This window comes from Chlorocebus sabaeus, chromosome 8 (assembly GCF_047675955.1).
Source record: "Chlorocebus sabaeus isolate Y175 chromosome 8, mChlSab1.0.hap1, whole genome shotgun sequence".
NCBI classification, from domain to species: Eukaryota; Metazoa; Chordata; class Mammalia; order Primates; family Cercopithecidae; genus Chlorocebus; species Chlorocebus sabaeus.
The window spans coordinates 128,871,834-128,892,616 of NC_132911.1; the positions used below are offsets into that span (position 1 = coordinate 128,871,834).

The following is a 20,783-nucleotide window of genomic DNA, read 5'->3' on the forward strand; positions in this document are numbered from 1 at the left end:
AGTTATACTAGTATTACATGTACACCCTCCTGCCTTCCTAGTCCTGCCCCCATCAATATCTCAGGATGTCTGGCAAGTACAGAACAACAATGTTGTATAGGTGTATGTCATGGGTGGTTTTGGTGCTTTAGTTATGATGAAGCCTGTGGAAGGTCACCTTATATGCTGATTTCTAAGTTATTCCATCAGGAGGAGACGCCTGACAACCTGGAAAAGAGGCTCAGTTTTCATAGGAAACCGCAGAGTTCTGATTTTTCATGAATTTGCCAGAACTATCTGGGAAGAAATATATTGGAATCGGTGACACTGATTACACAAAGAGAAAATTCTCAGCTCCGTATTTACCTAACTAAACAAAAATCAAACAAACTCAGAAGGAGTTCCAGTTGTCTTTACACTAATTTTAATTAAACTAGAAATCTCCTGATTTTAATCTGCTTTCATGTTTGCATAGGGAATGTAAGTACGCAGTTGTTGGACAAACACTACATTCCTCAATGTGCTTTAACATTGAGCTTTTTGCTATAAACCAGGTTTGCTTCTGGGGTTCCCAGGGCCTGATCATCTCTCTCAGATCTGACCCTTAAGGATTCATACCCAGAGAATTGCAGAGCCATCAGAACTTTGGGGTCAAACTTCAGTAGTCAGCCAGCCTTTCTCATCCCATATTTCCTCAGAGAATGTTTCTTCACAAGGTTCCGTACAGGCATCTTAAGACTGGGAAATGCCTCCAGCAACGCAACAGGAGGCAATCTGAGAATAGGCCTGCTTTTCTGTACACCATGACTGAAATTCCATAAAAGTTAACCAAGCGGTTACTTTTCCCACGTGTGGCTCACAATCAGATAGGTCAATCATTTGTTTCTGATAAAAATTACGACCCTGTGCAATCATGTCAGATAACTGCCAGGCACAAAAATGAAAGACAAATGTGGCTGAAGATAAAACCACAGACCTCTGGCAAGCCAAGGTTGTCCCTGGCATGGGTGCAAATTCAGGAGACTACTGGCTTTCTGAACACAGGCAGGGCCCTCAGGCAGGGTCACACAGAAGATGAAGATGAGGCTGAGTCACTGGAAAACCCCAGTTGGTTTTATGACAGGATAAAGTGAGGGCTTGAGTTGTTTATACGCTTGTGAATGCAAGACTTTTGGTAAAGAAGATTAAAAGCTGAGTCAATGTAGTAAAAGCCTCAAATTAGAACTGGAGTTTATGTAAAAAATAAATTCAACTAATTAAAAACAGATTCAGGGATTAAAAACTCCAGCCATGGTGTTCATGCTGTGCATAAACTGTAAATGGATATAGGCCAACAAGCAAGATGATGAAACAAACTGGAGAGCAGCTCTCAGGATAAAGGTTTAAGAAGCTGGAGAGAAGGCTGAGGGGAAACTCCACACATTTTCAAAGATACGAAGGATGCGGAAGTCCAACTGCTGTTTTCACTGTGGACCACCCATAGGAAGTGGAAGCAGACGGTAGCCAGAGGGACTGTGAAGTCATCTTGGCTGTAAGAGCTGTGAGACAGGGGCTTCCATGTTACAAAGGGAGGCTGCAGAGGAATCTCGTGTGCAGTTTTTTAAAGAGAGACAGTCTTATCTGAAAAAACAAAGAAGTGCTGCACACAGTACCTGTCTCAGAGCTGGTCCTCAAGGAAAGTTGGCTGAGTGAAAAAAAAAAGCAGAGGGCTTTACAGGCCTGCTGAATGACACACCTCTTAGGGGTAGGGGTATACAGCCCTGGATGAGGGAAGGTATTGGTTAATTAGTGTTGATCCAGCATTTACTAAGAATAAGAAAATGTGTCAGCCCTGAACAAGCTCAGAGATGTTAGTTCAACTTACTTCTTTTTCTACCATTACACCAGAGGTTGAGGCGTTTCTCACAATCTGAACTTGATGGTCAAACTGTGTGGCTAGAAGGTCTCGAAGGAGACCACGACCCATAAAAGGCTAAGACCCAGTCTACCCTAAACGAGCACTCTGGTCCAGCCAGGTCATCAACTCAGTGGGCCCGTGTGTTTTTCTGTACTTCCAAAATTGTATCACTTATTCCATCACTTCTGCAGTCGAGAATTTCTTCTGGTTTTTGCTTCAAAACCTCATCACAGGCCTGGTTGGTTCCTGATTCCTGTATGGGGCTTTCCTGACCTCCCCTGCTCCCCTATCCCAAGCAACGTTTGCCTCTCTACTCTGAACTCAAACCACACCAAATGTCTGTTTGACACACCTGGTGTCTGTTTACTGCCTTGGACCTTGAATTCGTTTCTCACTGCTGCTCTAACAATTACCACAAACTCAGTGGCTTAAAACAACACAAATTTATTTTTTCACCATCCTAGAAGTGACAAATCTGAGATGGGGCTCACTGGGCTAAAATCAAGGTGATGGCTGGGTTGGGCTCGTTCTGGACATTCTAGGGGAAAAGTCTGTTTTCTTGCTGTTTTTAGCTGCTAAAGGCTGCCTGTATTCCTTGGCTTGTGGCCCCTTCCATCTTTAAAGCCAGCAACGGCCAGTCAAGTTTTTGCTATCTCTCTGGTTCTGACACTTCTGCCTCCCTCTTCCTGATTTAAGGACCCCTATTTATAGGCTGGGTGTGGTGGCTCAGGCCTGTAATCCTAGCACTTTGGGAGGCTGAGGTGGGCTGACTGCTTGGGCTTAGGAGTTGGAAACCACCCTGGTCAACATAGTGAAACACTGTCTCTACAAAAAATGCAAAAAACTTAGCCAGGCGTGGTGGCACTCGCCTATAGTCCCAGCTGCTTGCAGGGGCTGTGGAAGGAGTATCGCTTGAACCCAGGAGGTCGAGGCTATAGTGAGCTGAGATTGTGCCACTGCACTCAAACCTGGGGGACTTGAGATCCTGTCTATTAAAAAAAACAAAAACAAAAACAAAAAAACGGGGGGGTGGGGGCTCTTATTTTAATAATATTTTTTGAGACATGGTCTTGCTCTGTCACTCAGGCTGCAGTGCAGTAGCATGATCTTGGCTCAATGCGGCTGCAACCTTCCAGGCTCAAGTGATCTTCCCACCTCAGCCTCCCGAGTAGCTGGGACTACAGGTGCATGCCACCATGCCCGGCTAATTTTTTTACTTTTTGTAGAGATGGGGTCTCACTACGTTACCCAGGCTGGTTCTGAACTCCTAGGCTCAAGCTCTCCTCCTGACTTGGCCTCCCAAAGTGATGGGATTACAAGTATGAGCTATTACACCCAGCAAGAACCCTTATGATTACATTGAGTTCACTGGGATAATCCAGAAACATCTCCTTACTTTAATGTCAGCTAATAGGCAACCTCAATCCCTGCTTTTCACGTAATAGATCTACTGGTTCAAGGACTAGGGCATGAACATCTTTGGGCATGGGCTGGAAGCCATTATTTGCCTACCACAGATCTGCAGTTCTATTTTTTTCATATGTCTACATTTGATCTCCCTAGTCTGATCAGTGACAAGCTCCTTGAACATGAGAGCTAAACGTCCTCTTATTCCCTAGCATCTAACAGTACGGGACAGGGGAGAGCTTTTCAGGTACGCTAGTGGCCTATCCAAGTTGACAAAAAACGACTAACTTTAAAAAGCTTTCTCATTCAAGGCCTCTCTCCCTGCTACATCACTTTACATCGTGAAGTAGGTCCTGATTCTGAGTCTTTACATGGAGCAATATAAACGGCCACCCCTTCTGTGCATTACCTGAGTCTGCTGTATGAAGCATCAGCCATCGGATGGCAACATTGCAGTCTCTCAGGCAGTTCAGAAGCTTTGGGATATTGTCCAGAACCATCTCCTCCCTTAAATAACCTTCTTTTAGAAACTGCTGCACTTGAGCATGCACTCTTTCACTGACAGTAGCATATCTGCTTGCCTTGACAAATAAAAAACTTCAATTACATTTAAAAAGTCATTTATCTTGAAAATAAATCACATTCAAATGAATTCACTGACAAATAGTAACATTTCCATATAGGATGAATGACATATGGACTACAGTTATAGGGCTCAAAGATTAACATTTTTGTGTAATTTCTATATGAGATGAATGACATATGGACTATAGTTCTAGGGTTCAAAGATAACATTTCTATATAAGATGAACATATGGACTATACTTATAGGGCTCAAAGACAACTGGCTTATTGAACACATTTGAAAAAAAGCACTGAACTTAGAATTCTGAGACTATATCCTAGTTCTGGCTGTGATTAAACTTTGGTGTGACTTGGGGCTTAATCCCCGTGTATTGGTTTCTTCAAATTTCAGATGGAGACTTGGACCAGGTGGTTCCTCAGAACTCTTCTATTCTTAACTTAGATGAAAAAGAAAATAAGGACAGAAGTTCAATTGCTTGTTCTCGCTAATACTGTTGACAAAGAAGGCAGAACAGAGCAGAAACACTTAAAATATAAGACTTCTTCTATAGGCTTACGAAAGCTTAGCAAAAAATACACCTTAGTATATAAAAAATGAATTTCCAAACCAGCTTTATGGAAATTTTGGTTATTCTGCTTTACTTAAAGCAAGTCAAATGTTAAACATCATCAACCTCGGCAAGTTAGTTGAAATCTATGGTATCAAGAAACCTCTTAAAAATGTCACAAATGAGAAAATGCAATTTTAGAAAGGGATTTTAGCAATGAAAAATTAATGTTCTGATGTTGGTAAGTATCAAAGTGCCACTTTCTCTAATATATTTCCAGGAGATGTGCCAACATTGAAATTATTTTGTGCATTATTTATGGAATTCAATTTGTTTGAATAAAACCTGATGAAGTTTTTTGAGTCAATATTGTTTTATCCACACAGGAAACTCAGTAACTGAGCCAGGATGAGGAACATAAAAAAATATTAACTACGCTCCCCAAGATTTTATCTTTATTCCTTTACTTACTTGGATGTTCCCTTCTGCCTTGTGTAAGAACAAGAGACAGAATATAACTATTTAAACTTTAAGATGAATGTCTTCAGTCTTGTTGCTTATTTAGCACATCAGAAATGATAAATTTAAATTACAGTGACAGGACATATTATCCATATTCAGTTACCATCTTCATCATTCATCCTAATCATAAAAACATTATCAATTCCAGCTATTGGTACGACCAACTCTGGCCATGAGAATACAGTCTTTAAGCAAAAGTAAACTAAGTCATTTGGGGCATACGCCACACTTATTTGTCTTAGATTATACTGAATCTTCCTCAGGATCCTAATCGCCAATTTACATATACCATGTAACTTAAAAACCTACAATTACCTATGTTATTCTAACCTATAAAATTGGCCTTTTGTTAATCATTGCATTAAATTGTCTAAGTGAATATCTTCCAAATTCCTTGGGAAATCTACTTAGCTTATTTGCTACTTCATAAACTAGGCCTGCAGTTATTAGAGAATGTCCCCAGATTAGAACGTACCTGTTCTCTGACATTTGAAAGGTCCAGGGTATTATTTAAAGCAGTTTTTGCAGCTTTGTAAGGTTCCCAAGCATCTACTAGATTAACTGTGATTCCCATGTAAATACTAATTACCTGAAAGAGGAGACATTCAGTATCTGTTAAATTCCTACTCACTTCAAGGCAAAGGGTTGGATACATAAAATGTTATAGAAGGCAATACCCACTCCATGTTTAAACTCCATTCCAATGAAAAACCAAGATTTTCCAAATATATAGGTAAGTGTTCCTGATTGTTAAGTAAGTGTTCCTGATTGTTAATTCATGTTAACAGGTATAAAGATCTCTTTACACTTATTAACGTTTCTTTTTGAAATTCTCTATTGTGTAATATTAATGTTTTCTCACCAGTTGTTTTATTGGTTGGCAATTGCCTGGGATATCTTTTTTAAAATCCCTTCATTTTCAGTATGCCAGAGTATTTTTTCAGGTGTGTATCTTATGTGTTTCATGTAACTGGATTTTGGTCTTTCTTAATAATAAATATGTTTTTAATTACAGTATCATAGTCAAAACTTCTTTATTAAACTTAGGAACATGAAGCCACACTACCAGTGTGTTCCTCTTGGTTGCTTAACTCTGAGCTCAGTAATATGATTCACAGTTGGCCAGGAACCGTCACTTCCTAATGTAGGCTGTTCTCATACTACCAATAAATTGAAGGGCCCTCATAACAGATAATGTGGTTCAATAGCTGATATAGAAGCAGAACAAAATCTGCTACCTGCGAATATAATCCAACTCTCTGCATTTTGTTAAAGCCTCTTTGTTTTCATATATTTCATTTCATATATATTAAGTATGAAGCAAGCTTTATTCCTATAAGAATATTTATAAATGAAACAATGCTTACAAAGGTACAAGCATATCCTTGCAATAATATAAACTCTAGTAACCCCACTACAGTTAGCTTATAGGTAAAACTTTATTATTAAAGTGAAATTCCTATTCACAAAGTGATGAATTAGATGAATTCGGCTATCTTAGAATCAGAAAATAGAAAAGAATAAACAAATTCTTACACAACTTAGTTGTAATCTCAGTAGCTAAAGCAAGAGATATTTTAATAAATGATTTAATCTTGACAGTATCCATTTTGGAAAAAGACTAGTGGGTTCTTCAGGAAATTTTACTGACTCATTTATTCCTTCATGTTCTAATTATAAAATTCTCAAAACACTTAGAGCAACTTTACCTATGTGATGTTATGTCCCATTATTTACAACATTACAACCTCTGGGTTAAAGGCCAAAAGAATGGGAAGTTAGTTCTCTAACACATTTACTGCAGAGGAAAAAAATTAGCAATACTTGCCCAATTATCTGGAAAGTATTTATCCACTATCTCTCTCATTTTTGCTTGATGGGTGTGAAGAATGGAAGGCTCAAAGTAGAGAATCACGTACAGCATGGCAGCTTGGTTTGCCAGGGCTGTGCTGCGATGCTCCGGCAAAGGATACGCTGAGACCTGCAATGTCAAGACGACACCTTGAGAAAGCTGTTGGCAACATCTGCATGTAGACATGCTCGAATTAAACTCTGGTTATAAGACACATCAGTTTCTCCAAAGCCCACCACCTTTCAGGATCCTGGACACTGGAAGCCCTTCTCAGACTGTGCCACTGTTTGCCAAGGTCTTCTTTCTTATCCCTAACTCCATAATATCCTCTTCTTCCAGCCCTTGACTACTGCAATTCTAAGTCTTTTCTTAAAAAAAAAAAAAAAAAAAAAAAAAAAGTCCTATCCCTGTGTCTCCCACCACTTGTTTATTTTTGTATATTTCCCATTGGAGACAACGCTTAGAACTGACAGGCTGTACTCACTGTTGCTATTTTCTCACTTTCTGTTTATTATTCAACTCACTGAAATTTCACCTCCACCATCATCCCAGTGGAATTCCCTAAGGTTGCTCATGACCTCACAACCATCCAATTCGATGCCTTCTTTTTAAGACTCTCACTTAATTCTCTGAGGAATGAAATCTCTCCTCCTCTGGTTTCCTAGATACCACTCTCTCTTCTCAATCTCCTTTGCTGAGTCCTCAGCTTCCGCCTTTTAAATGCTGGTGTTCCCCAGGAGTCCATCCCCTCAGGTACTAGAAATTTTTGGATGCACAAAGCACATATCACCTTGAGCTACCACAAGCAAAAAGGAGATAAATTGTTTTAAGGACAGACATAGACATGTCACACGAAACCTGCAGGCAAGAATGTGGCCAGGCCACAGGAAGGGGCTGGGGCAGGGAACCGGAATGCCTTCTCTCTTTCTCCCCTTGATGTGTCAGCTCAACTTTTCTCTCCCTCCAGGCTACTCTCCAAATACGTGGCAGAATGAGGCCATGTATTTTGTATGTTGTGGATAAACCCCAATCCAGAAACTGTTTCTCAGGCCCAATTCCAAATTACCTGGAGACAGAATCTGATCCATCAGCCGTGACCAGGGATGGGGGAGGTGCAGGACAGAAAGTGGGGTGGACACACAGCACAACCACAGCTTAACCCTTGTGCTAATAAAGATCATGGGGCAAGGAGGAAATGGAAACACCTTGCCTTCAGAAGGACGTGGAATGACAGCCAATCAGGAATGAGATGCTCTAAATTCACACAGACCAAATTGAAATTACAGTTCTGCTACTTAGTAACAGGAACTTGAGGAAAGTATTTAAGCTCTCCAAGTCTTATTTTTCTCAACGGCAACACGGGGATAATGCCATCTACGTTACAGCGCTATTGTGAGGAACAGAGAAAATGGTACAGGAACAAAACCTCCTTTGTGGCTGGTTTGGACTGAATTCTCAATGAATGGCAACAATTATTATAGAGACCTGGCATCTGTGGGTAGCTTCTGATTTTGAATTGTCTTAAAACAACAACAACAACAACAAAAACTCTCTTATTTATACTTAACATATTCACACAAAAACCTAACAAGCTACCTAAAGAACTGCACAGATCAGGTTCATTCTGTGATAAATGATATCCACAGTTATCACAGGCCTCTTTACTCCCTAATCATAATTTTTACAAATATTTAAAAATACAACATCTGAAATTACGTTTTCTTCAGAACAATGAAGTCAAATGGTAATTTTCTTTGGCGTTTTTTAAAAGGAAGTGAATACTACACACACTGGCAAGGGGAGAGGGATGATTTTCAAATGCTGCATGATCTTTACAGCCTTGCTCAGGCTGCCTCCTTTCCTGGCACTCCTCTTACCTTCCTTCTGTCACCTGTTGTGACCTTGCTGCCACTGCTGCATGCTCTAGTGGCACCCTGTGCTTCCCCTAAGATGACACCCACCTTGCTTTACTATAATCCTGTCATCTGCCTTTCCTAAGCTACAAGCTCTGTATGGGCAGGGACACGGCCTGCCTTCCTCGGTGATGGGTCCCCAGCACTGAGCACGTGAATGGGCACATATCACACACTCAATAACTATTTCTTGAATGAATGACTAAAAGAACGCATCTTCTTCCCAACAGCTCAAATCCCATCTTCACCTGGAAATCTCTGATTCTGCCAAAATTAATAACCCTCTTTCCTTTATCATCCTGGGGCATAGCTCAAAAAGTTTTAAAAGGTTCTAGCTGCTTTTACTCTTTTGGGAAAGAAGGAAGGAAAGGCGTAATTAAAGAGGGAAGTGAAATCAGTCTGTTAAACAGTCTTAATAGGTCTTAACAGATTTAATTCCCACCTGGTTGTAAATATCATCAGATCTCAGTCGACCAATGACCATACTGATGAAGGATTCGTTGATAGGCACTCTCTGGAAATAGCTCTCGGGATAGTTGGGTGGTCTTTTGGCACCTGGTTGGCTAGAATAACCTGTACTTCGAAGCAGCTTACAAATATCATCCATATTTGAATCAGCAGAAGATCGAGCAGCACTGAGTCATATTCACAACGGGAAACAAAGGCCCAAACCACACATATTAGAAACTGAAAAGTCCAACAAAGCAGAAGAATTCCATTCTACTTTGACTCAATACAGTTTCAGATATGACCATAGGTCCATCTCTATCCTCAAGATTCACAATTATGTGTATGTACATGTGTGTATAGATGTATTTTTTTTTGAGATGGAGTCTTGCTATGTATGTATATATAAACTTTTTGGTTTTTTTTTTTTGAGATGGTGTCTTGCTCTATCACCCAGACTGAAGTGCAGTGGCATGATCTCAGCCTACTGCAACCTCTGCCTCCAGGTTCAAGCAATTCTCCTGCCTCAGCCTCCCGAGTAGCTGGGACTATAGGCATCCATCACCGTGCCTGGTTAATTTTTGTATTTTAGTAGAGATGGGGTTTCACCATGTTGGCCAGGACTGGTCTTGAATGTCTGACCTCAACTGATCTGCCCACCTCAGCCTCCCAAAGTGCTGGGATTACAGGTGTGAGCCACCATGTCTGGCCTTGAAATTATATTTTTGAAAGCCTGCTTAGAAGATAGGTATTCGTTCTATGTAAAGGTCCATAATCCCTTTTCCAAAATCCTTGGGACTGGATTTGTTTCAGAATATAGCATTTCTCAAATATAAGAAAGCAATATGGCATATAGATCATATACAATATAACACTCCAGCAGTGTCTGAATTGGCATCCCATGATCAACATAAGTGAATAATTCCAGATGAAAATTTATAAATATTTACAAAACTGAGTTAAGTGAAGACTACACATAGCCTCACACCTATTCCAGGCAAGTTTTGACTCCAAATGATTTCAGGTTAGATCAGGTTTTGCTGCCAAATGAATTACTATGTATATGTACATGTGTGCTGTGTGTGTACTCGTGTATACATATTTTTTCAGAGCTCTTAGGATTTGAAAATTGTGGGTAAAGAATGTGAACCTGACATTTTACAAATTAAAAAATAATTTTAAAATATTATGTCAATTTAAAGTGAAATCTATACTAACTTTTTTCTTGGCAAGCTGTTCCTTCTACAGAGATCTAATAAACAGGTCTGTGATTTTTCCGGTTGGAATAGTAAGCTCTGAAAGAAATGAACTAGATTCAAAGAATCTTAGACTTGGAGATGACCTGCTATTCGCTGTAAGGATCTCTTTTGCCATGACTGTGACTTGGAGGTGTTCAGTGTCACTTCAATAATGAACGCTCACATTCTAACGAATTAGCTGTTGTACCAAAGGGGACAAAGCCATATTTTCAAAACTGGGCTTGATAAGCCAATAATTTTTTCTTCTTCTTTGCACTGTCTATAGTTTTTGTTTTTCCAGGTACTCTCAGAAACATAGGAAAGGCCATTCAAATCTCATTTTTAAAAACATGGATGTTAAAACAGCTTGGTCAAACTGACATGAATGAACACTGCTAGAACACTCCCTTCGCACTCTGATGCAGCTGAAAGGAAAAGGCTAGTTGAGAAGCCTAAGATTAATTTCCTGCTGAGGACACAGTAGTACCTGGTATTGCCAAAAATATAATGTCCCCAAAGAACCCCCTTCTCCTTGTCTATTCTGTCCTAATTTTTAAGTTTGAAAATGTTAATTCTACTCCTTACATCTTTAGCTCAAGCTCCTAACTGACTCCTCCTTATTGACACTTTCTTCTCTGAATCTTGACTATTTCCAACATTGACCTGGTATTCCATTTTTAGCTCATTCAACAAATTGAAAACCTGTGTGTTAGACACTAAAGTTAAAAAGTTGGTTAAGATGGCTCCTGTTTTCAAGACCTTACCTTCCGAAGAATCACAGTTCTGTATAGAGATACACGACAAATGATTTGTGGATATGTGCTATTGCTTGATTTGTTTTTGTTTCTATGTAAATATGGGAAATAATTCACTTTCAACCTGACTCTGAATGACAACTTTTCTAAGTCATCAAACTGAAAATGACAACAGAAAGCACACTCCTTTCTTTATATCTGCCAAGGAGTAATATTTGAAAATGTAAACAACAAAAGCAAAAACAACCTTCATTAGATTTCTAATATTCTTTGAAATTTAGCCTCAAGGTAAAGAAAGTTCACAATTCAGACTCCTTTTTAAAATTGGAGTTATCATTACGGATAGCATAATCCATACCTCTAATAATCTATAATACATAGAATATTTTATATGTAATATATAGATTATATAATCTATAATCTATTATGAAATATACTATGGCGTAATTGTTATATTCCTACAATATGCTCACAAGAGATAAGAATCTTATACTTTTTTTTTTTTTTGAGACATAGTCTCGCTCTGTCACCCAGGATGGAGTATAGTAGCGTGATGCTGGCTCACTGCAACCTCCACCTCCCGGGTTCAGGCGATTCTCCTGCCTCAGCCTCCTGAGTACCTGGGATTACAGGTGCCCACCATCACGAGTGGCTAATTTTTGTAGTTTTAGTAGAGACATGGTTTCACCATGTTGGCCAGACTGGTCTTGAACTCCTGACCTCAGATGATCTACTGGCCCTGGCCTCCCAAAAGTGTTGAGATTACAGGCGTGAGCCACCGTGCCTGGATGAATCGTATACTTTCTTATCTATTCTTGGATTACTGCTGTTTACAGTAGAAGAAATATGGGGACATACACCGCATTTTACTAACAGCAGTGTTTTGGAAGTGCAGTCCTAGCCCAGGAATACCTGTATCGATAGTAAGAAACCAGCATCCTCTCTCTGACTTCTCCTTCAATCTTCTGGTCAATGACCAGTAGCATAACTCCATATAAGTACAGTGCTTCACACTAAGAAGAGAAGAGGACAAAAGTCAAAATCACTAGATTATACATTCTTAGGGAATAAAGTCGGTGATCATGAAAAATATCGCTTTGCTCACACTTCTCCAAAAAGTTTTAGATTTCAAGGAAAAGGTAGGTTTCCTCCAAAGAGCTCTTACCTTCTTGCAGAATGGGACTTGAAAAGTTTATGTGAAATAGATTTTAATTCATAGTGATAATCTTTCAGTTGACCTATTTTGGCTATTTTGCTTGGGACACCAAAATAGCATCCTACTCATCATAAAGTCATTCACTTCACCATAAAGTCATTCACTTATTCAATAAGCATTTCTTAAATGGTCAGTATGTACTAGGTACCAGGACAGATGGCTGGGATGCAAAAAGTAAAGAAGACAGAATTCTCACACCGAGGAGGCTCATAACTTCCACATAACTTTTCATTGTTTTAAATTCTGTTCAAAGTCTACGTTCTAAACTCAGATATGGACCTGCCAGTTAGAAGATAATTAAAAGCTCATTTTGCTTCTCTTTAAAGAATGGTATTTCGTTTATATTTATGACTTAGAAGAAAAAAAAGGGATACTATGTTTGAAATTCTTGAATTTCATTTTAAATAATCACTATTACTTACCAGAAGTTGTTTTCCATCTTCGTTGAGAAGCACAGTTTCTAAGGTTTGCTGAATATACACCCCTTCATTGAGATCATCTAGGTATCTAGAAATAAAATCCCAGAGCGAGTTATTAATTTATAATAGAAACTTTAACACCTTTAAAGAAGGAAAGATTTTTAAAAGATAAGGCAAGATGCCAGGCATTCTGTCCTTCCACTAGTTCATGGTCCTTCATGCTCTTAAGAATACAGTCTTATAAACTGATTTAGGGCCACAGTTTGATATTTATGGCTGTTCCAAGTAAAAGAAATATTCCCTAGTCCTGATTTGTGAATTACAAGTATCTAGGAGTAAAGGCAGAAGAACATGGAATATCTAGTTTAAAAGTTAATGAGTAATGAATTCTTAAGAACTGTATAAGGGACAGAAAGTTAATGATAAAAATAAGTTCTTTTTCCCACTTTTCACATATAATACACTAGAATATGATAATAAATAACAGGATTGGAAACTATATGACTTAGTATAAACTAAGTTTATTATGACACCTCACAAAAGCAGGACATTATAGTAAAACTTTAAAATTCTTAAGATGACCAGTGCCACAGGAAGGAAGAGACAACTTTATACGGTATACACTAAATTAGGAAATTTTATAGTGACTCAGAGAGATTTACACGTTGTTGTGTGTCCTTTTCCCTCTCCACTATTTACCACCAGAATAAGTTGTTACTAAATTGATCAATACCTGTTTAAGTCTACAATATATTTATGCACACTTTGAAATGCTAAATAAAATCTGGTCACAATTTCTATGTTGTTTTCACGAAATTCTTCATCTAAATCCTGTAGCTCTGGCTTACAGTCCAGTTTGCTTTCCCATAATTCTGGACCCTAAGAAAAAAAACACACGTGAAATGTCAATAAAAGCATACTTGTTGGTGACAATTTCCAAATAGTCTTTTAAAAACTTGTTCTTATGTTCTTAAACATCCTAAACTTAAAGCGGAGCAACAGAAAGTAATGAAGATAATAGAAGCCTAGATGTAAAATCCCTTTGAGATAAAAGAATTTGAATTGGACCCAAGATTAGCATGCTTTTAAGTATGGGGCCCTTCAATGTGAAATGTCAAAGTTACGTTTTAAAAATACAATTATATTGTGTTAGGGCTTTCACATAACACCTTCAACTTATTTTCAAGTTAGTAGCTAATATTACGTTTAGTCCAGAAGCTTTTCTCTTTAGCTTTTTCCATAACTACTTAACCTTACAGAGTTTCACGGTTCCCAGAGAAAACACGTTTTTGTAGAAAAGACAACAAATAAAAAAGCTATTGAGGAAGATTACCTTAAAATAGCTGAAATCAAATATGATATCTCCATATTTCTGTTGATCAGCTCTGTCTTTTAACCTGAACACAGCAGGAATAAACTCAGAGAGCCTCAAAAGTTCAGCAATGATGGCATTACCACAGGAAACAATCCTTAGGATTGCTTGGCCACAGAGGTTGTTCTCGGCTAGAAAGTCCAACATTGTGAGGAGGACTGACTATTCTGTGCGTGGACACTGGGGATGATTAACCGGCCTCAGAGCTGGTGTCTGTAGATTATTAGATGAAACCAGGTGTGCAGAGAGATTGGCTGCTCCATTAAAGAACCTGTATCCCCCAAAAAAGTGTGAAAATCTCAGTTTGTTTAAGGAAGCACGTGTGTACACATAAGAAACACATTTTTCTCCCAAACTCACTAAAAAAATTGTAAGAAATAATGAGTTCCTTTATAGGGGAAAGGGTATTTATCTGCCACTCTCCATATTTACCATGTGGAGGGGCTTTGGTAGATTAACACTCTTCGCCTCTTCTCCAACATGTTAGTCACTTCTCTTGGGAAAAAGATACGATATAGCTCATCTCTGAGCTAGGGAGAAGGAACCACTGGGCATGTGTGGTTCCAATGTGCCCTAATTATACAAGCTATCTCCTACTACTCGATATATTAGCAAATAATTTCAAACACTATAAAGAGAGCTCAGAGACAAATCCCTGTACATCATTTTGAGGCATTTGTCCAATTACTTCCCAGAAATGGAACTGCAAGCTTAAGCTATGAACATGTCCAAGATTCCTTTTAAAATTACAGATGCTAAGTTCTACAAAATTCTGTGAAGATAATTTATAAATACTAAATCAAACTGGTCCAAAAGACTCACAAAATTCAGCACTTAAGTGTCTAGTACTGTTAGCAGAATCTATTACTTGTTTCTCTTGTATTCCAATGTACTCTCTGAGCATGGTTAGATCACTTAGCATACTGAATATTATTGTTGCTTACAGCTCATTCTGAAAGTTCTTGAAGGCAAGGATTGATCTTTACCCAACCACTCCTTGCTGAATATCTCTTTGCCAGGCTGGATATGAAGACGTTTAGACAACTCACCTTCTAGTCCAGTGGTTCTCAAGCCTGGCTGCATAAGGGAATCACCTAGCATTTTAAGAGTCTGGTAAGTAGGTTAGAGGTAGTCCTAAGTATCTCTGTTTTTAAGAATCTCCCCAGATGATTCTGATGTGAAGCCAGGATCATTAAAATAGTAGAGAATGACTGGTCTTGTGGAAAACTGCAGCAAGTAAACAGGAAATTAACAATATCTATCTTTGTGCCCTTTGTGCTGAACTCATTCCTTGGCATTGACAAGTACAAGGAGTGCCTGAATAACAATACTAGGGGCCGGGCGCGGTGGCTCAAGCCTGTAATCCCAGCACTTTGGGAGGCCGAGAAGGGCGGATCACGAGGTCAGGAGATCAAGACCATCCTAGCTAACACGGTGAAACCCCGTCTCTACTAAAAAATACAAAAAACTAGCCGGGCGAGGTGGTGGGCGCCTGTAGTCCCAGCTACTCGGGAGGCTGAGGCAGGAGAATGGCGTAAACCCGAGAGGCAGAGCTTGCAGTGAGCCGAGGTCCGGCCACTGTACTCAGCCTGGGCAACAGAGCGGGACTCCGTCTCAAAAAAAAAAAAAAAAAAACTAGGATTGCAAGAGGAGTGATGTCTGTCCTCTCTAGCTGCCTGCTATACTGTTGGAGAGAGAAGCCCTGAAGAAAAAAAATATCAGAGAGATGAAGGGCTTGAGTGTGTCATTACAATAAAGAAATAAGAAGTGTAACATACATTTAATTGTCAGTATGGAGCATTTACTAGGTGTTCTGTTGGGACATGTATTCTTATAGTGGGTAATCTTTAGTAAAGTGACATCTAGGAATTCAGGGCTAGAGAAAGAAACCTAGCATCTAAAAGGAATGACCTATTTTAGTATGTAACACTTAAAAACTTTTCTATGGTAAATGACTTAGAAGATGGATTTGAAATCCAAACAGCAGACACAGGGTTGATTTCTAAAACATGCAAAGGGATCTCACAAGCTGTCAAAGAGAGAACAGGGAGAGAAGGGGAGGCGGGAGCCAAGTAAAAAGGAAAAGGGAAAAAAAGATGACACCAGGAATGAAAACCAACCAATCAACAAAACATACATGTGATGTTTTCCTGTACACATAAAAGTCTTTGAGCATGTCACTACCCAGGCTGTGCCTTCTAAGCATCTTCTGTAACACAGAGACTCGATAAAACTGCTTCCTGACCTGTCCCTTTCCTTCCCACTAGCTTCCTCCTACAGCCAGTGCAGAGAGCAGGGGTGAGCAGATGGTGGAAGGCGAAGGGCGACTGGAGAAGGAAGCAAGACAAATGAAATAACTCCTCAGACTTGAGGTTTCAGAAAGTTCTTGAAGTAGGTAATTTGTCTTATTAGGCTACTACTTCTTACATTCCCCCTCTGCCCACAGACTTGAGTACCCTTCTTGTTCAGGTCTGTGCACCTTCCCCTGCAACAATCATTTTTCTAAGTTCTAGGGGCTAGGAAAGCAATCTGATTATAATAATGTGGTAACTGGTTTCCAAAGATGGCTCCCAACAATTCCTTGCCATTAAGTCAGCACATACAGCACCTTAAGTGAAGGGCTGAACCTTATTTTCCCTCTCAATGAGTTTGGATTGCATTTGTTTATTAGTTTACTGGGCTGCCATAACAAAGCACCACAGACAGGGTGACTTAACCAAATTTATTTTGTCACAATTCTGGAGGCAAGAAATTCAAGATCAAGGTGATGGTAGGACTGTTTTCTTCTCAGGCTTTTCTCATTGGCTTGCAGCAGGCTATTTTCTTCCTGTATCGTCACATGGCCTCCCCATTGTTCATTTCTTTTTATAGAGATGGGGGTCTCACTATGTTGCCCAGGGGAGTCTCAAATTCCTGGGCTCAAGCGATCCTCCCATCTCAGCCTCCCAAAGTGCTGGGATTACAGGCATGAGCTACCAAGCCTGGCCCTCCTTTGTAAATTTCTGTGTCCAAAGTTCCTCTTCTTAAAATGTATGCATCCCAAGTTCCTCTTCTTAGAAAGACACTAGTCATATTGGATTGGAGCCCATCCTAGTGGCTTCATTTTAACTTAATCACCTCCTTAAAAATTCTGTCTCCAAATACAGTCACATTCTGAGGTACTGAGTGTTAGGAATTCAACATAGAGCAAGATGGCCGAATAGGAACAGCTCCAGTCTCCAACTCCAAGCGCGAGCAACACAGAAGACCAGTGATTTCTGCATTCTCAACTGAGGTACTGGGTTCATCTCACTAGGGAGTGCCGGACAATCGGTGCTGGTCAGCTGTTGCAGCCCGACCAGTGAGAGCTGAAGCAGGGCGAGGCATCCCCTCACCTGGGAAGCGCAAGGGGAAAGGGAATCCCTTTTCCTAGCCAGGGGAACTGAGACACACAACACCTGGAAAATCGGGTAACTCCCACCCCAATACTGCGCATTAAGCAAACAGGCACACCAGGAGATTATATCCCACACCTGGCCGGGAGGGTCCCACGCCCACGGAGCCTCCCTCATTGCTAGCACAGCAGTCTGCGATCTAACCGCAAGGCAGCAGCAAGGCTAGGGGAGGGGTGCCCGCCATTGCTGAGGCTTAAGTAGGTAAACAAAGCCGCTGGGAAGCTCAAACTGGGTGGAGCTCACAGCAGCTCAAGGAAACCTGCCTGTCTCTGTAGACTCCACCTCTGGGGACAGGGCACAGCTAAACAACAAGAAAAGCAGCAGAAACCTCTGCAGACGCAAACGACTCTGTCTGACAGCTTTGAAGAGAGCAGTGGATCTCCCAACACGGAGGTTGAGATCTGGGAAGGGACAGACTGCCTGCTCAAGTGGGTCCCTGACCCCTGAGTAGCCTAACTGGGAGACATCACCCACTAGGGGCAGTCTGACAGCCCACACCTCACAGGGTGGAGTACACCCCTGAGAGGAAGCCTCCAAAGCAAGAATCAGACAGGTACACTCGCTGTTCAGCAATATTCTATCTTCTGCAGCCTCTGCTGCTGACACCCAGGCAAACAGGGTCTGGAGTGGACCTCAAGCAATCTCCAACAGACCTACAGCAGAGGGTCCTGACTGTTAGAAGGAAAACTATCAAACAGGAAGGACACCTACACCAAAACCCCATCAGTACGTCACCATCATCATCAAAGACCAGAGGCAGATAAAACCACAAAGATGGGGAAGAAGCAGGGCAGAAAAGCTGGAAATTCAAAAAATAAGATCGCATCTCCCCCGGCAAAGGAGCGCAGCTCATCGCCAGCAACGGATCAAAGCTTGACGGAGAATGACTTTGACGAGATGAGAGAAGAAGGCTTCAGTCCATCAAACTTCTCAGAGCTAAAGGAGGAATTACATACCCAGCACAAAGAAACTAAAAATCTTGAAAAAAAAGTGGAAGAATTGATGGCTAGAGTAATTAATGCAGAGAAGGTCATAAACGAAATGAAAGATGAAAACCATGACACGAGAAATACGTGACAAATGCACAAGCTTCAGTAACCGACTTGATCAACTGGAAGAAAGAGTATCAGCGATTGAGGATCAAATGAACGAAATGAAGCGAGAAGAGAAACCAAAAGAAAAAAGAAGAAAAAGAAATGAACAAAGCCTGCAAGAAGTATGGGATTATGTAAAAAGACCAAATCTACGTCTGATTGGGGTGCGTGAAAGTGAGGGGGAAAATGGAACCAAGTTGGAAAACACTCTTCAGGATATCATCCAGGAGAACTTCCCCAACCTAGTAGGGCAGGCCAACATTCAAATCCAGGAAATACAGAGAACGCCACAAAGATACTCCTCGAGAAGAGCAACTCCAAGACACATAATTGCCAGATTCACCAAAGTTGAAATGAAGGAAAAAATCTTAAGGGCAGCCAGAGAGAAAGGTCGGGTTACCCACAAAGGGAAGCCCATCAGACTAACAGCAGATCTCTCGGCAGAAACTCTACAAGCCAGAAGAGAGTGGGGGCCAATATTCAACATTCTTAAAGAAAAGAATTTTAAACCCAGAATTTTATATCCAGCCAAACTAAGTTTCATAAGTGAAGGAGAAATAAAATCCTTTACAGATAAGCAAATGCTTAGAGATTTTGTCACCACTAGGCCTGCTTTACAAGAGACCCTGAAGGAAGCACTAAACATGGAAAGGAACAACCGGTACCAGCCATTGCAAAAACATGCCAAAATGTAAAGACCATCGAGGCTAGGAAGAAACTGCATCAACTAACGAGCAAAATAACCAGTTAATATCATAATGGCAGGATCAAGTTCACACATAACAATATTAACCTTAAATGTAAATGGACTAAATGGTCCAATTAAAAGACACAGACTGGCAAACTGGATAAAGAGTCAAGACCCATCAGTCTGCTGTATTCAGGAGACCCATCTCACATGCAGAGACATACATAGGCTCAAAATGAAGGGTTGGAGGAAGATTTACCAAGCAAATGGAGAAAAAAAAAAAGCAGGGGTTGCAATACTAGTCTCTGATAAAATAGACTTTAAACCATCAAAGATCAAAAGAGACAAAGAAGGCCATTACATAATGGTAAAGGGATCAATTCAACAGAAACAACTAACTATCCTAAATATATATGCACCCAATACAGGAGCACCCAGATTCATAAAGCAAGTCCTTAGAGACTTACAAAGAGACTTAGACTCCCATACAATAATAATGGGAGACTTCAACACTCCACTGTCAACATTAGACAGATCAACGAGACAGAAAGTTAACAAGGATATCCAGGAATTGAACTCATCTCTGCAGCAAGCAGACCTAATAGACATCTATAGAACTCTCCACCCCAAATCAACAGAATATACATTCTTCTCAGCACCACATCACACTTATTCCAAAATTGACCACATAATTGGAAGTAAAGCACTCCTCAGCAAATGTACAAGAACAGAAATTATAACAAACTGTCTCTCAGACCACAGTGCAATCAAACTAGAACTCAGGACTAAGAAACTCAATCAAAACCGCTCAACTACATGGAAACTGAACAACCTGCTCCTGAATGACTACTGGGTACATAACGACATGAAGGCAGAAATAAAGATGTTCTTTGAAACCAATGAGAACAAAGATACAACATACCAGAATCTCTGGGACACATTTAAAGCAGTGTGTAGAGGGAAATTTATAGCACTAAATGCCCACAAGAGAAAGCAGGAAAGATCTAAAATTGACACTCTAACATCACAATTAAAAGAACTAGAGAAGCAAGAGCAAACACATTAAAAAGCTAGCAGAAGGCAAGAAATAACTAAGATCAGAGCAGAACTGAAGGAGATAGAGACACAAAAAACCCTCCAAAAAATCAATGAATCCAGGAGTTGGTTTTTTGAAAAGATCAACAAAATTGACAGACCGCTAGCAAGACTCATAAAGAAGAAAAGAGAGAAGAATCAAATAGACGCAATAAAAAATGATAAAGGGGCTATCACCACCGACCCCACAGAAATACAAACTACCATCAGAGAATACTATAAACACCTCTACGAAAATAAACTAGAAAATCTAGAAGAAATGGATAATTTCCTGGACACTTACACTCTTCCAAGACTAAACCAGGAAGAAGTTGAATCCCTG

General features: G+C 40.0%; 1 protein-coding gene across 1 annotated transcript in view; it reads right to left on the reverse strand.

Annotated features, from left to right (window-relative positions):
* The window catches only part of WASHC5 (WASH complex subunit 5), a 71,429-nt gene that overhangs the window by 41,551 nt on the left and 9,095 nt on the right, over positions 1-20,783 (reverse strand). The window contains exons 2-9 of the mRNA XM_008001518.3: positions 14,112-14,421; positions 13,512-13,657; positions 12,782-12,866; positions 12,056-12,156; positions 9,146-9,338; positions 6,767-6,919; positions 5,414-5,527; positions 3,693-3,864 (exon numbers count right to left, since the gene is read on the reverse strand). Coding sequence (XP_007999709.1) covers positions 3,693-3,864; positions 5,414-5,527; positions 6,767-6,919; positions 9,146-9,338; positions 12,056-12,156; positions 12,782-12,866; positions 13,512-13,657; positions 14,112-14,297 — 1,150 coding nt within the window. The 5' untranslated portion in view covers positions 14,298-14,421. The remainder of the gene's footprint in view (positions 1-3,692; positions 3,865-5,413; positions 5,528-6,766; positions 6,920-9,145; positions 9,339-12,055; positions 12,157-12,781; positions 12,867-13,511; positions 13,658-14,111; positions 14,422-20,783) is intronic.